This window comes from Solea solea, chromosome 6 (assembly GCF_958295425.1).
Source record: "Solea solea chromosome 6, fSolSol10.1, whole genome shotgun sequence".
In the NCBI taxonomy this organism is placed as follows: domain Eukaryota; kingdom Metazoa; phylum Chordata; class Actinopteri; order Pleuronectiformes; family Soleidae; genus Solea; species Solea solea.
Genome location: NC_081139.1, coordinates 14,947,701 through 14,960,012, shown reverse-complemented (window position 1 = coordinate 14,960,012; position 12,312 = coordinate 14,947,701). Strand labels below are relative to the sequence as shown.

Genomic DNA, 12,312 nt, shown 5'->3' with positions numbered 1-12,312 from the left:
CAAGAAGGGGGTATCAGGCTTAAAGGTCTCTAATCTGGATAGCTAAAATGCTCACCTGCACAAGGACCTTGTCCACATTGTCGGATATCAGCAGACACTTTGCCACAGATTAGCCGTTTTTCCCCTCGCTGTATACAGAGGTGTAGTGCCGTGATGGAGTGTAATGATTATGTCGTAGGGTCTTGAACTTCAAAGCTTTCCTTCCCACTGGAGGAACGGGGGAAGCTTGACTCTCTGTGGCCTCAGTTCCCCCACAACTCTTTCATGTCCCCAGTCAGAGCGCTCTGTTGGACCCCAGTCTCTCTGGCCACAAGAGGAACGGGGTCGAAACCTGCTGATAATGTCACGCAGTGTTGATGGCTACTGATGAATGACTGAAGCAGTTAACCTGACGGATCAATGCCTGTAGTTATGCGTCTCAGTTTATAGCCCAAGTCAATAAATGGTTATAATTTGTAATGATTGTGTCCAGATCGATTGATTGGTACCTGACTTGGTGTTAGAGGTCACATGCCATCTGAATGGCTGCAAATTACATCTCATCCATATCTCACTCAATTTAAAATGAGTTTCTATTTATTATAATTTATTGACTAATCTTGTTGACAAGTACAGCGTACAGCTTCGTTTCTGTACCACAGTTGGCGACAAGTAACATGTAACAATGTAACATTTTCACAACAAATGTTAAAGGACATTTCACAACAGTAAAAACAGCAATAATAACTGCACAACACAATGTGAAAACAAGACATTAAGACATCAAATGTAGGCATTGGTGTGTTATACTTGCAAGATGGGGATGATTTGAGCCATGATTTGAGCCATGATTTAATCTGCGATGAAAATGAGGGAAAGGAATGTCAGTTACATGGTAAAGTTTTATAAATGCAAGCACCTACATTTTTCATGCCCTGTCATCAAATGTATAAATTGTTAGTGTCCAGCATTAATGTACTCTAGCATAACATGAACTTTCAATTAACTTGATAAAATCTTAATGATATGTATGGAAACATGTTTCCTTAAGCATGTTTGTATTCTGCTTTCATGTATTAATGCTGATGGTAAAGGTGTGGTCTCGATCTGCTCTGATGAAACCATGACAGAAGTTTTGTCTGTTCAGGCTCAGGGGCTGAGGACAGAGAGACTATGCCAAAACTGTCAAGTATTAGGTCGTATGGATGAAACCACCAAATATTTTTTTTAACTGCAGCTTAGGTGACCACAGATGAGCTCAACGTTGTCCACTTTTAAACTTCGCCCCTTACCAAGTCAAATCAAGGATCTGAGTGTTTGTGCTGTGAGGTCGGTGAGAGCTGTGTGCAAACTGGAAAGTGTTATGCTCTCATATTAAAGGACTGAATTGAAAGAAATTAAAAAGCAGTAGGTCAGTAGCAACCGCTGCACTGGATGATTATTTTAGTTCTTAGTACGAGTGACTCCTCTCCCATTACTCGCCCTCGCCTGATGGATCCTGAACATCAACATTTTAGTTATTAGCATTAATCTACTTCAACAGTCACTGATGCAGCTTCACTGTTGTTGATCTAACCCTGACTCTCCCTCACACAGACAGTGGCCTGTATTTAACTGCTTTGTTTTAATTGAGGTCACAACCAAAAGTTACAGGAACACTTGATGAATCAGGTTGGACTTAATTATGAGCTCAGTATTATGCCAAAAGGTTAAAAAGCTCTGTCATTCAATTCACAGAGAATGGGCTTCACAGGCAGCATTGCTGTTGCTCATTAGTCTGCGAGTAGGACGAGTGGCACGTCATCTCCTTTTCAAATATACACAAACCTTTATGATAATGACTCACAGGGCAACCTGTGGACACTCGACTGTGCCCGACTTCACAGAGAAAATAGCGCCCTGCTTACTTTTCGGCTGAACTGTCCCCGTGTGTGTGTGACTGTGTTCACAGCCTGAGTGTACTCTGCTGTCATCTCTGAGGTAATGCCACTGAGATTAGAGATTTGATTGCAGCTCTCATCAGCTCACATCCTTGAGGCGGGCCGTGCTGATCAGGAAGAGCTCCCCATGATAAAGTTCTCCTCTCATTAGTAATCCATTGGGTATATCTTAGTTTTCACACTAAAAAAAAAGAGGTTCAAACCACCGTCCACAGAGATACTGAATCTTTTTTAAACACCTCTCTGTGACCTCACCATATAACCCAGTTTCTCAAACCCTCTGTCAACGCTGCCTGATCTCTAGATTCTCCGAAATACATTTTACTGTGTTTAAATGTAAATAAATGCTCCTGAAAGAGAAATCTAAGTACATTTGTTGTCACACTAGCCTGCATCACTGTGTATATTTCAAATTTACTCCCAGAAATGAAGACACTATTTAAAAGGTGTGTCATGAAGGCATTTTGCATAAATCCCTGTAGGACCTTTCATTGTATTTTTTTTTAGGTGAATTATGGGTAAACTTCAGCCTGAGCAAACATATCTGTTGGTAGTAAGAGACCTGTAGGGGAACATCTTTAAAAAAAAGTATCACAAATTGTACACAATGATAAATACCAGTGTTTGAATGGGAAAAAATAAGTGCCAGTATTCTCCTTATCCATATGAAGCATGTACAATGTTTGTTGGTGTTGCTAAAGCATTAAACACTAAATAATGATCTTATTATCTAATAATCTTCAGTAAATGCAACATAGCAAATTGTTAGTAATGTTAAGAGCTATGTATTTAAATGTCCCAACAATGATTCAAAATTCAAGCACACAGAACATTTATTTGTATGTATTTTAATATATGATATTAATATTATATTATTCCCATCTTCGTTCGGCTTCTCCCTTTAGGGGCACCAAAGTTGATAATCTGCCTGATAGACGGAAAGGGTGAACATCTAGTAAAAAAATATATATTATTCTGGGCCATAACAATGACAGATTACTTAAACAGAGTACCGACATCTTATTAGAAATGCTGGTATGTAAATAAAAGTACCGGTAATTAAAATAGTAACATAAAAAATTGCTGGTACTAAGCACAGTTTGAAGAAAAATGGATAAAATGGAATATTCAAGACAAGGAGAGCGATGAAGACCACAGGAAAGATGGTTGATTGAGTAGAAGAGAATGGAACCGATCGCTTGGAATTAACACCCACTTCTTTATTTCTGTATTTTTTTTGTTTTTTACACCTGTATAAAGGGAAAACTTTCAATACTAACTAGTGTCAAAATTGAAAACCAGCCCTCCAAAACTAAACAAAAGTGATTACTTGAACAAGAACAAACCTTACAAATGAAGCTTTGCGTTTGTTCATGCAGGTCAGGGTCGTCACACGCCTCAGCTGTAATCGGCTCACAGCCAGCTGACCGCAATCTGTTAGTTTTCCTGAATTAAATGTTATGTTAAACACTGTACACTTTTCAAGACCTCACTTGTCTCACAAACCAAGGACAACCAAAGCGAATCAAAACGTCCAAGTTTCATCTGACTTCCTGTCCAGAGAGTCTGATGTCTTGCAAAACATTATCCTTGATCTTCTGTCTCCTCGTAGTACGAGCCTGTTTTCTGTAAATATTTCAGAGGTGTGTACGCACACACACACAAAGATTGTGTCTCTGACTCATAAATGTGTCTCCGCCTCACTTTATTCTCTTTCTGTTAAATAGAATCACTGGAAAAAGCTGTCTATCCACAACCTCTCCTCTCTGTTTTGGTATTATTAATTTAGTTAGTCCCACTTTCCTCTTACTCCATTATTTATTTTTTTCCCTCTCTGAAGAGTTGAGCAGAGAGGATCAGGATCAGGGGGTCATCCTGGGTTTTTGTGCCAGTATCACAGGCTGCTTTGACCGGGTTGAAGGAGGAGGAGACTTAAAGGAATTGAATGAAGATCTAGTTTTCCTCCCTTTCGTTAATAATTAAGTCAATGTCCCACCAAAAAGCACAATCATTTTTAGCTTTTACTCTATGTACTGGTTAAAACTTCACTTTTACTTTAGTCACGTCTCTCATATTAACAATTCATGAACAGTTTATAAATATTAATGCCTCTCTAAATCTTGAATTATAGTTTTTTTTTTTGAAAAATACTACCAACTGAAGCAGAGAGGAGATGATTCTCCGAGAGAGGATTTTTTTATTGATTTATTTTTTGCATCAATTTTTTATGAACAAAAACCAATAACATTAAGACGTGGTGTATGTTTCTCTTTGCAGTGGTGGTGTTGTACGTTCAAGGCCTGGGGACCAAAGAGTGGAGAGAGGTGAGTGGATGTAAACTGTAGACTGTACTGTAGTTGTTGATGGAAAGATCAGTTGATAACTTGGATAACGGTAGCGTGGCCCTAACAGTTCGCTGAAGGTGGAAAAAAGGAAATCCTCTGGCATTATATATTTAAAAGATCTGTTGACTTTTTCATATTTTATATTTTTTTTTCAGCATGATCTTGATTTGTCCAATAAGCTTCCAGCTGTTGGGGTGTTATTTTAAGAACATGCTCTTATGTCCTATAACAAGCCACGTGTTTTTCGGGTTTGATTGCTTGTTGCACATCAAAGCAAACGTGATGTGCTCTTTAAAAAATAAATAGATAAAATAGCTATGCAGCCTGTATGTAAAAATGCCTGCGCAGTCAGTAAAAACAATTAGGAAAAAAAGTAAATAACTTTGCAGAGTGAACCTGAAAAAGCCACAAGTGAAACTTGTAATTCTCTCATGAATAAAAGAAAGATAAGTGTGTTCAGGTTTTTGACCTTAGCTGCAATAATGAATTGTCTAATCTCTTAGCTCTACGTACTAATATTGTTGAACTCACTGATTTGGTTGAAGTTTACAGCTTTGGCTCTGTTGCACTGCTCTTATTAATCTGATTTCTATAGCAGCAGCAGCTGCTATCATTTAAATAACACATTTATAGTTTCCTTGCTCGCCAGCATGCTATAATTTGGCCTGGTCAATGGTACATACTCCACTCAGTGTAATTATGCAGTGCAATGTGAGATCAGGTATATTATAGTCTTTATTAATAGTCAGCAAAGGCTACAGTTGATGACGTTGCTGCATACTTGTTGGATATATAAATAAGAAACTGGTAGCTATTGTGGCCCTTTGTTGTCATGGGTACAATTTTTAAAAGGTTGTGTAACAGTCCTCAGTGGTCCGGTGTGACAAGTCTTTTCACAAAAAGAAAAACATCAATCCAACGCAGTGACAAACTTAAAGGAGGAAAACAATGGCCTCAATTTCCTGTTCAAACCTTTTATACTGAACAGTCAGTAGGAAATCCTCCCTTGAGTGGAGTGTGTGTGAAAGAGATTCAGACAGGAAACAAAATCTCAGTTTCCATTTGGCAGTGAAAATAACAGTGTCCTAATAACACTTATTTGATACCATAATGCATCAAACCCCTACGATGTTGATTTTCAAATTTAGTTTCTATCATTCAGACGATTGATTTCCTGTGAAGCTTCTATCCTGTCGAGTTAAAGCTGGGGCAGATGTTGTTATTTACCAATAATCACATTCCGCAGTTTTTATAATGTATTTATGGCCAGGGACTAACTGAAACAGAAAGTTGGTCCTGGTCAGGTGTCATTCCCATTAGCTCAGCTGATAGAAGAGTTGTGCTTTGAAACCACAGTCCTGTGTTCCAGCTAGCACATATTATATCGGACTCCAGATGTGAAAGAAAGGCAGATTTTTTTCAATTGTTCACGCCTGCATGGCATAGATTTGGTTACATTGCCATTTGAAAAATTAAACATTTTGAAAATAAAATGATTACAATATATAGTGCATTTGTAGGTCTAAAGGGACCATTGGCCCCCGGGAATCTTCACATTATCAAATCTAGCCCTCCCTTTACAAAAAAATCTGGCCTGTGAGTAGAGTTTCTACAAGCAGCTGCACATGCAGACCTGGACAAATTTGTTGGCACACAACAATCTCTGAAATTACTTGAACTTTTTTTTGGACGTTTTCACTGGCTCTTTGTCGGCCATCTGCTGTTTCCTTCAGGTCCACCTGCGGTTGTGTTTTGACCACATCATGGGAGGTTGGCTAGAGGCCCATGGACCTTAGGATATTTGCTGCTGTGGTCACATCAACATGAAGCTGCTTGGGAATGGTCATATAGCCTTTCTCACATCCATGTTCAGTGTGGTGCACATGTCACCGAATTAGAGATATTTTCAGGATTGTCACAAAAAGTATGTGCATCTATGCTCTTAGGAAGTTAGAGACTCATTACAGAGAGCCTAAATCCCATAGTATTGTAGGTAAATTGTATATTTAAATACTTATGTTATAATTTGAACTTAAACAATGCTGCTCTTTTAGCATATTGTATCAGATGTATAAATATATACAAATAAATGTGTCTAATAGAATCTTCATCAATCACCCTCACTGTGGTAGTTGGAATCAATGTTTCAGCTCCAGTGTCTCCTCATTGCCACCACACTGTACATTCGCAGAAAACAGCAACAATACCTGCAGTGTCTGCAGTCTGAAGGAATAAATGTCACAATGACCATTTACACATATTTACAGCTACATAATATGTGGTAGATTGTGGCTAATTAAGCGCTCAATTTACATATTCTATATATAAAGTCGTCTTTGGGGGCTCCCCTATAGCCAATTAAGCAAAAAGTGAACTTGGCTTGTGACCGAAGGGTTGCCGGGGTGAGTCCCCACCAGGTCAAGGGCTGGGGTACCTCCTGAGAAAGGTACCCAATCCCCATTACTCATTGTTTATTGGCCTCTCCAAATTATGGCTAAGTATGTATCTAGTGTGCCGGTTCCAAACCTGGGTAAATGGGAGGGTTGTGTCAGGTGGGGACATCTGGCATAAAAATCTCAGCCAAATCAAATGTGCGCTGTGGCAACCCCTAGAGAGGGAGGAGCCAAAAGACACCAAATAAAAGTACTGCTTTTTTTTTTGCATATTTGTGATAACAAATAATACCAATAATAATAATAGTATTTAAAGTGGCCTTTAAGGCAAATATTCTTTGATGGCCTCTTGAGTGTTAAACAGTCACAGTGTAAAACACTGGCTGTTGTGAAAATCTAATGCACCACAATAAAGGAATTCAGAAATTGGAAAAACCCTCTGAGATGGTTTGGGAGGTCAGCGCTGTGTAAAACACACAGAAACCCTCATCTCTCTCTCTGTCATGGCCTCTCTCCTTTCTGTTGGCCTCGGTGTCTTGCAATAATATGTGTCCTTTGTGCTATCAAAGAAAATCAGTCTCACCTCAGTGGGGATCCACACACATTCGCAGTGAGCCTCAATCAGTCTCACAGGGAGGGAACACACACACACCCACGCATACACATACACTCATTCAGCTGTATGGATCAGTGTGAAGGTAAATGATGCTGTGCTGTGTCACTGCAATCATTTCTGTCAGATGGCAAATATACAGTACATGGAATCATCAAGGTGTACAGATGATAGATGGATGGGTATTCCATCCTCATAGTTTGGCCCGTTTTTCTTTAGTGTTAATAATTAATACATTTAAAATTTAATTCACTACAAGCTTAGGAAAGGACTATGAAAAGCAATTTCCTCTAATCCTTCATCTTTGTTATCTTAATAAAATGAGAGAAACACCTCTTAAATAATTGGTCATTTTGGCAGATCACTTTCTTAAATGGAGTGAGGACTGATAGAGAGAGCGAGAGAGCTGTTTCCATCATGTGCCTGTCACTGCTGATTTTGATGTGTTCAAAGATTCAAACAATTGGGTTAGGATTAGTAACTGCAACACAACATCCATCCATCTTATTTAATTCAAGGTAGAAGGCTAATTTAAATCAGTTCACTTCAGACAACTTCCTGGTACCCAACCCAAAGATGTAACAGCTTTTACCTCAATGACAATAATGGTTATAGTTAGATTCAGCAGCTCTTTCATAAACAAAGATGGTATCATTAAAGGATAATCAGTATTACTTCCACTAATACAATTACTAGTTCTCTTATCAATTATTTTTTTGAAAGGAAAAAAGGAAAGAAATTACAAAGTAATTAATACATTGTAAACTAATTCATATGTGGCGCTCTTGAGCAGAACACTGCAACATAATTTATTGATCTTGTCACTGTTGACAACTATAATGTTATTTAAATGGAAAATCATAAGTCGGCAGATTTCTCACCCAAAGAAACAGCCGTTTTGAACAAATCACTATTATAGACTTTTACTGTGAGGCAGTTTGCATTCAGCACCATAATCACCAAGTCTGTGTGTGTGTTGCTGAGAGAAATCTCAGCAACAGTTTTCAGTAATACTGTAGCTAAAATTGATCATATTTGAACGTCTTTATCAGAAATAGAGTTGATGAGATTAAATATTAAACTGTGGAAATTAATTTCAAGTATTAGGCAAAAAGAAAACCCAGCACATTATGCACACTTATCAGTCAGCTTTTGAAAACGCCAAGAAGTTAACTAGTGTTAGATTAAAATAGTGACCAAATTACCTCCACCCAGTCGCATGCAGTATAGATGGCAATAAAAACACACTCGGGCTGACTTATTCAGAGTGACCGAACCTGATCAGTTTCAAAACACTGCCCGACCCGTCATTGCACTTACCATCAGCCTCAGAATAGTCAGAGGATGGTGACATTTGGTGATGATACAATAAGCTGCAGGCTTGATACATGTAACAGAAAACAGAGGCACAGTGTGTGTTCTCTGCAACCAAACACAGTTGCTGTTCACGCATAATGCTTGCAAATGTCTGTACGTCTGCTCCCAGGTCTGAATGAGAACAGCTGATGAATCTGGTTTTATTTTCACACACATGATTCATGCCTTTAATAAGTTTCTCAATGTTTTATAGAAGTTTGTTGTTGGTGTCGGAATGTAATGTGTGGTCTTTACAGTTTGTACTGTTGCTATATTACCTTTGTTGTTTAGTTTTCCAGGCTGAATCCTAGGGCTTTCTTCTGACTGGTAGTGACTGAGTAAAACCGTTTTCCTCTTTGCTCTTATGGGGAACACTATATAAAATACTTTATACAATAAGATCAATACTTAAACCTCAGACTCAGTTGCTGGGAAAATGTAAGTTGCCTGGAGCACTGGGACAGTAATCCTCGCACAGCTTTAGAAACTGTGCAGGGGTAAACTGTCAAACCTCTCTCAGAGCAAAGACAGTAGAAAATATCATGAAATGCTTCTTCTCCCTTCAGTGAGAAGATATGAAGAGGTTCATAACTCTGTTACTTTCACTGGCTCTCCATCTCTGCAGAGACCTTTTCTTCTCTTGCAGTGAAAATACCCAGCTCCTTTACTGAGACACATGGTTTGGCTGTAAATGAATTTTCCGCCGCTCTTTATTTTTATAAATCCGAGCTGATTTAAGAGCTAGGAGCTTTCTTTGGGCTCGCAGCTTTGGAGTGCATCCACAGTTGGAGATCTTCCATATGCTTCGAGGTCCCACTCAGCTGCCCACTTCCTTCTTGAACAGTAGCACTACATGCATATCCTTCTGTCCGCAGCCTCCTAGCGACGTGTGTATTGTCACCATCTTGTAGTGTGTGGGCTGTTTGAACACATTTGCAGATTAGGCTCCAGGCACTTTTTTGATGCAATTAGCGGAAATCAAATTCTCACACCGAGGGGGAGGGAAAAAAAATATAATTACAGCTATGCCAAAATGGAACTGTGTAGACTTTGGATGGGTGACAGACACAAAAAGTGCATAGAAAAAAAAACTTTATCAACAAAAGAAAACATCTAAGAAAGTGCCTTTTAATAGATGCATCCTTTAGGTGTGTGTATGTGTGAGAAAGAGACAGGGAGACAGCTCTTCTGTTATATCTTTTGTCATAAAAAAAACATACTCCATCTGTCAGAAAAAACTCCCCACATAATTCTCCCCTCTTCAAGTTTATTTTAGAAATATTGACTTTTTAGTTTTGCAGAAAAAGTATGTGCTTATAATTCTTTTTCCAAATCTAATCATTTCAACCTTTTCTTTAAAAATAAACATCATTGTCTTATAAGTGACCATAGGCATTATCCTATTTTTTTTATAGATTAAAAAAATACACAATTACACTCTTTCTGTCTGGAAAATCCGTTTAAGTTTGCAGTCTTGTTCAGTGCACTGCATGTCCACACCAGAACACTATTAGAGAAAAAAATGAAGTGTTGGAAATACAATGGCGAAATTAAGCTTAAATAGTGTATAATGACTGTTATAGGAAAAGTAATCTCCTGTGCTACAGGTTAATGGGGAAAAAGGCACAGAGCTGCCCACAGGCATAAACAAACTAAACAGCTGCTTTGGGCTTTGTAGACACCAGGGGCTCCTCAGATAAAGGGAAAATGTAAACTCTCCTTGGGTTTGTTCATGTACTTTTAATATTTAACTCCACTAATCAATATTTGGATGTGAACAGTGGATTCAATGACTCTGCCTAACCCACAGATAATAACTGCACTGAGGTTGCTGTCCAGAATGAAAGAATAGTTTTATCCTTCTTTCCTGACATCTTTAAATCTAAATAGACGACAAACAGTAACAAAAAAACATGCACACATTAAGTCCATACTCTTTACACTTCAAACTTACACTTTAATAAGCAGCTTTCATAATAATTTAAGTTATATAATTGAAGTGATTACTTGTCGTGCACTTTCGTGTGCATTCATGGAATGAGTGCTTGCAGTGGAAACCTATTTTCAGACTTTCCCCCGGCAACAATAAATACTATTTTCTGATTGGCTGATGGGTTGCAAATTTAAGACAGCTGTATGAATGGACTACGCAGAGCAATCTGCCTTCACATCATCACCAATTTATGTGCAGTGAGTTTTATCATTTCTCAGTGTGAGAAATGTCATTTGTGAGCGTCTCAACTCATTGAAATGCATGTGCCGTGAGAGTTGAGAGCTCTGTACAACTTATTAAAGATACTTTACATTTGTAAGTTAATTGACTATTAACTTAACTATTGACTATTCTTCTTGTGCCAGTATACAGTGTACTATTTGTTAGTAATAGTTACTCTTATAATGGATGGCAATGACTGAAACATACAGCGATCGGTGAATGTGGGCCAGGGGTCTAGTTCCCGACAGTGGTTTTTATGTTCTACCCTTCAGTGGTGGTATGACATTATGATGAAAGTGCATTGTTCACATAGACTGTAAATAAATATCGATATACTCTCAGGGTTTTCAAAGTGAAGCAAATGTGGAGTAACCTGAAACCTGTATTCTCTTGATTGGCCATGATTGGATATGGAAAAACCTGATTTATAATGTCATTAAACATTTTTATGGCGTTAATGGTCTCTCTAGTTTTTTTGCATGGACACTTTGTGATTGACAGTTCTGTCAAACTGGTACATGGTCACAGATGTATGTGGAAGTAAAGTGGACAAGCACTCTTTCAAATATGGCCAAACAAATGGGAGTTCACAAACCAGTAAGTGATGACTGTGATGACTATGTCATCTGCCTGTAACATAGTGGTACACTGGGTCATCTTTCTCTCTTGGATTTGAGGCCTAGTGTCCCATAGCCCATGTTTACTGGGCAAGACAAGACACGTAATCCTAAATTGCAACTGACTGCTGTGCAGGCAGAGTACGTCTTTTGTAATTTATTGTGGATAAAAGTGTCAGGCAAATGACTAGAATGTAATGTAAACGTAAAGGGGTGAGCTTGTCAGTGACTCAAGTGAGTAATGGGTAGTAACACACTGCAGCATGTTTGCTGACTCAAAATTGAAATTCCCGTAAAGTTCTTAAAGGAAATACAGGAGAACAGCAGCGGAGAGCGAGAGATAAAATCCCCCTGGGGCTTGGATATTCAAAATTGAAAAATCCTAAATCTAACAAAGTCCACAGGCCTGCTCATCAACCTCTGCTGGGTCTGTCCTTGATTAAAGCCCTCCTGCTCCGCCGATGGGATTTGTGCTGATTGTACATTTCCATAATGCTTGAAAAAGTCTCAGCTTAGACAGATCAAGAGTGCATGTACAGGTGCTGGTCTCAAACCTTCAAATTTAGAACACACATATTTCTACCTGGAGCTTTGAAAACTGCACAGTTGGGATAATGATTTGTGCTTCCTGTGAGTCTTGGCCGCCGTGGATTGCCTTTAGGTTCTCCACTTTTATGGAGTGCAACTGGAAACGCACCGAGTTGCTGTGATATTCTCCTGTTAGCCATGACCCTGAATAGGAAAACTAAGTATGCATGAAAAATGAATGGTTCTCCTTTCATCCAGAGTAGCATTTCTGATTTCCTTTTGAAGTGGAAAATGATGGCGATGGTCTGTCGATACGTATTATATAT

At 38.6% G+C, this 12,312-nt stretch overlaps 1 protein-coding gene across 1 annotated transcript in view; it reads left to right on the top strand.

Annotated features, from left to right (window-relative positions):
• The window catches only part of LOC131461452 (copine-9-like), a 100,899-nt gene that overhangs the window by 11,171 nt on the left and 77,416 nt on the right, over positions 1-12,312 (top strand). Inside the window, exon 3 of the mRNA XM_058632720.1 lies at positions 4,197-4,243. Within this exon, the coding sequence (XP_058488703.1) occupies positions 4,197-4,243 (47 nt within the window). The remainder of the gene's footprint in view (positions 1-4,196; positions 4,244-12,312) is intronic.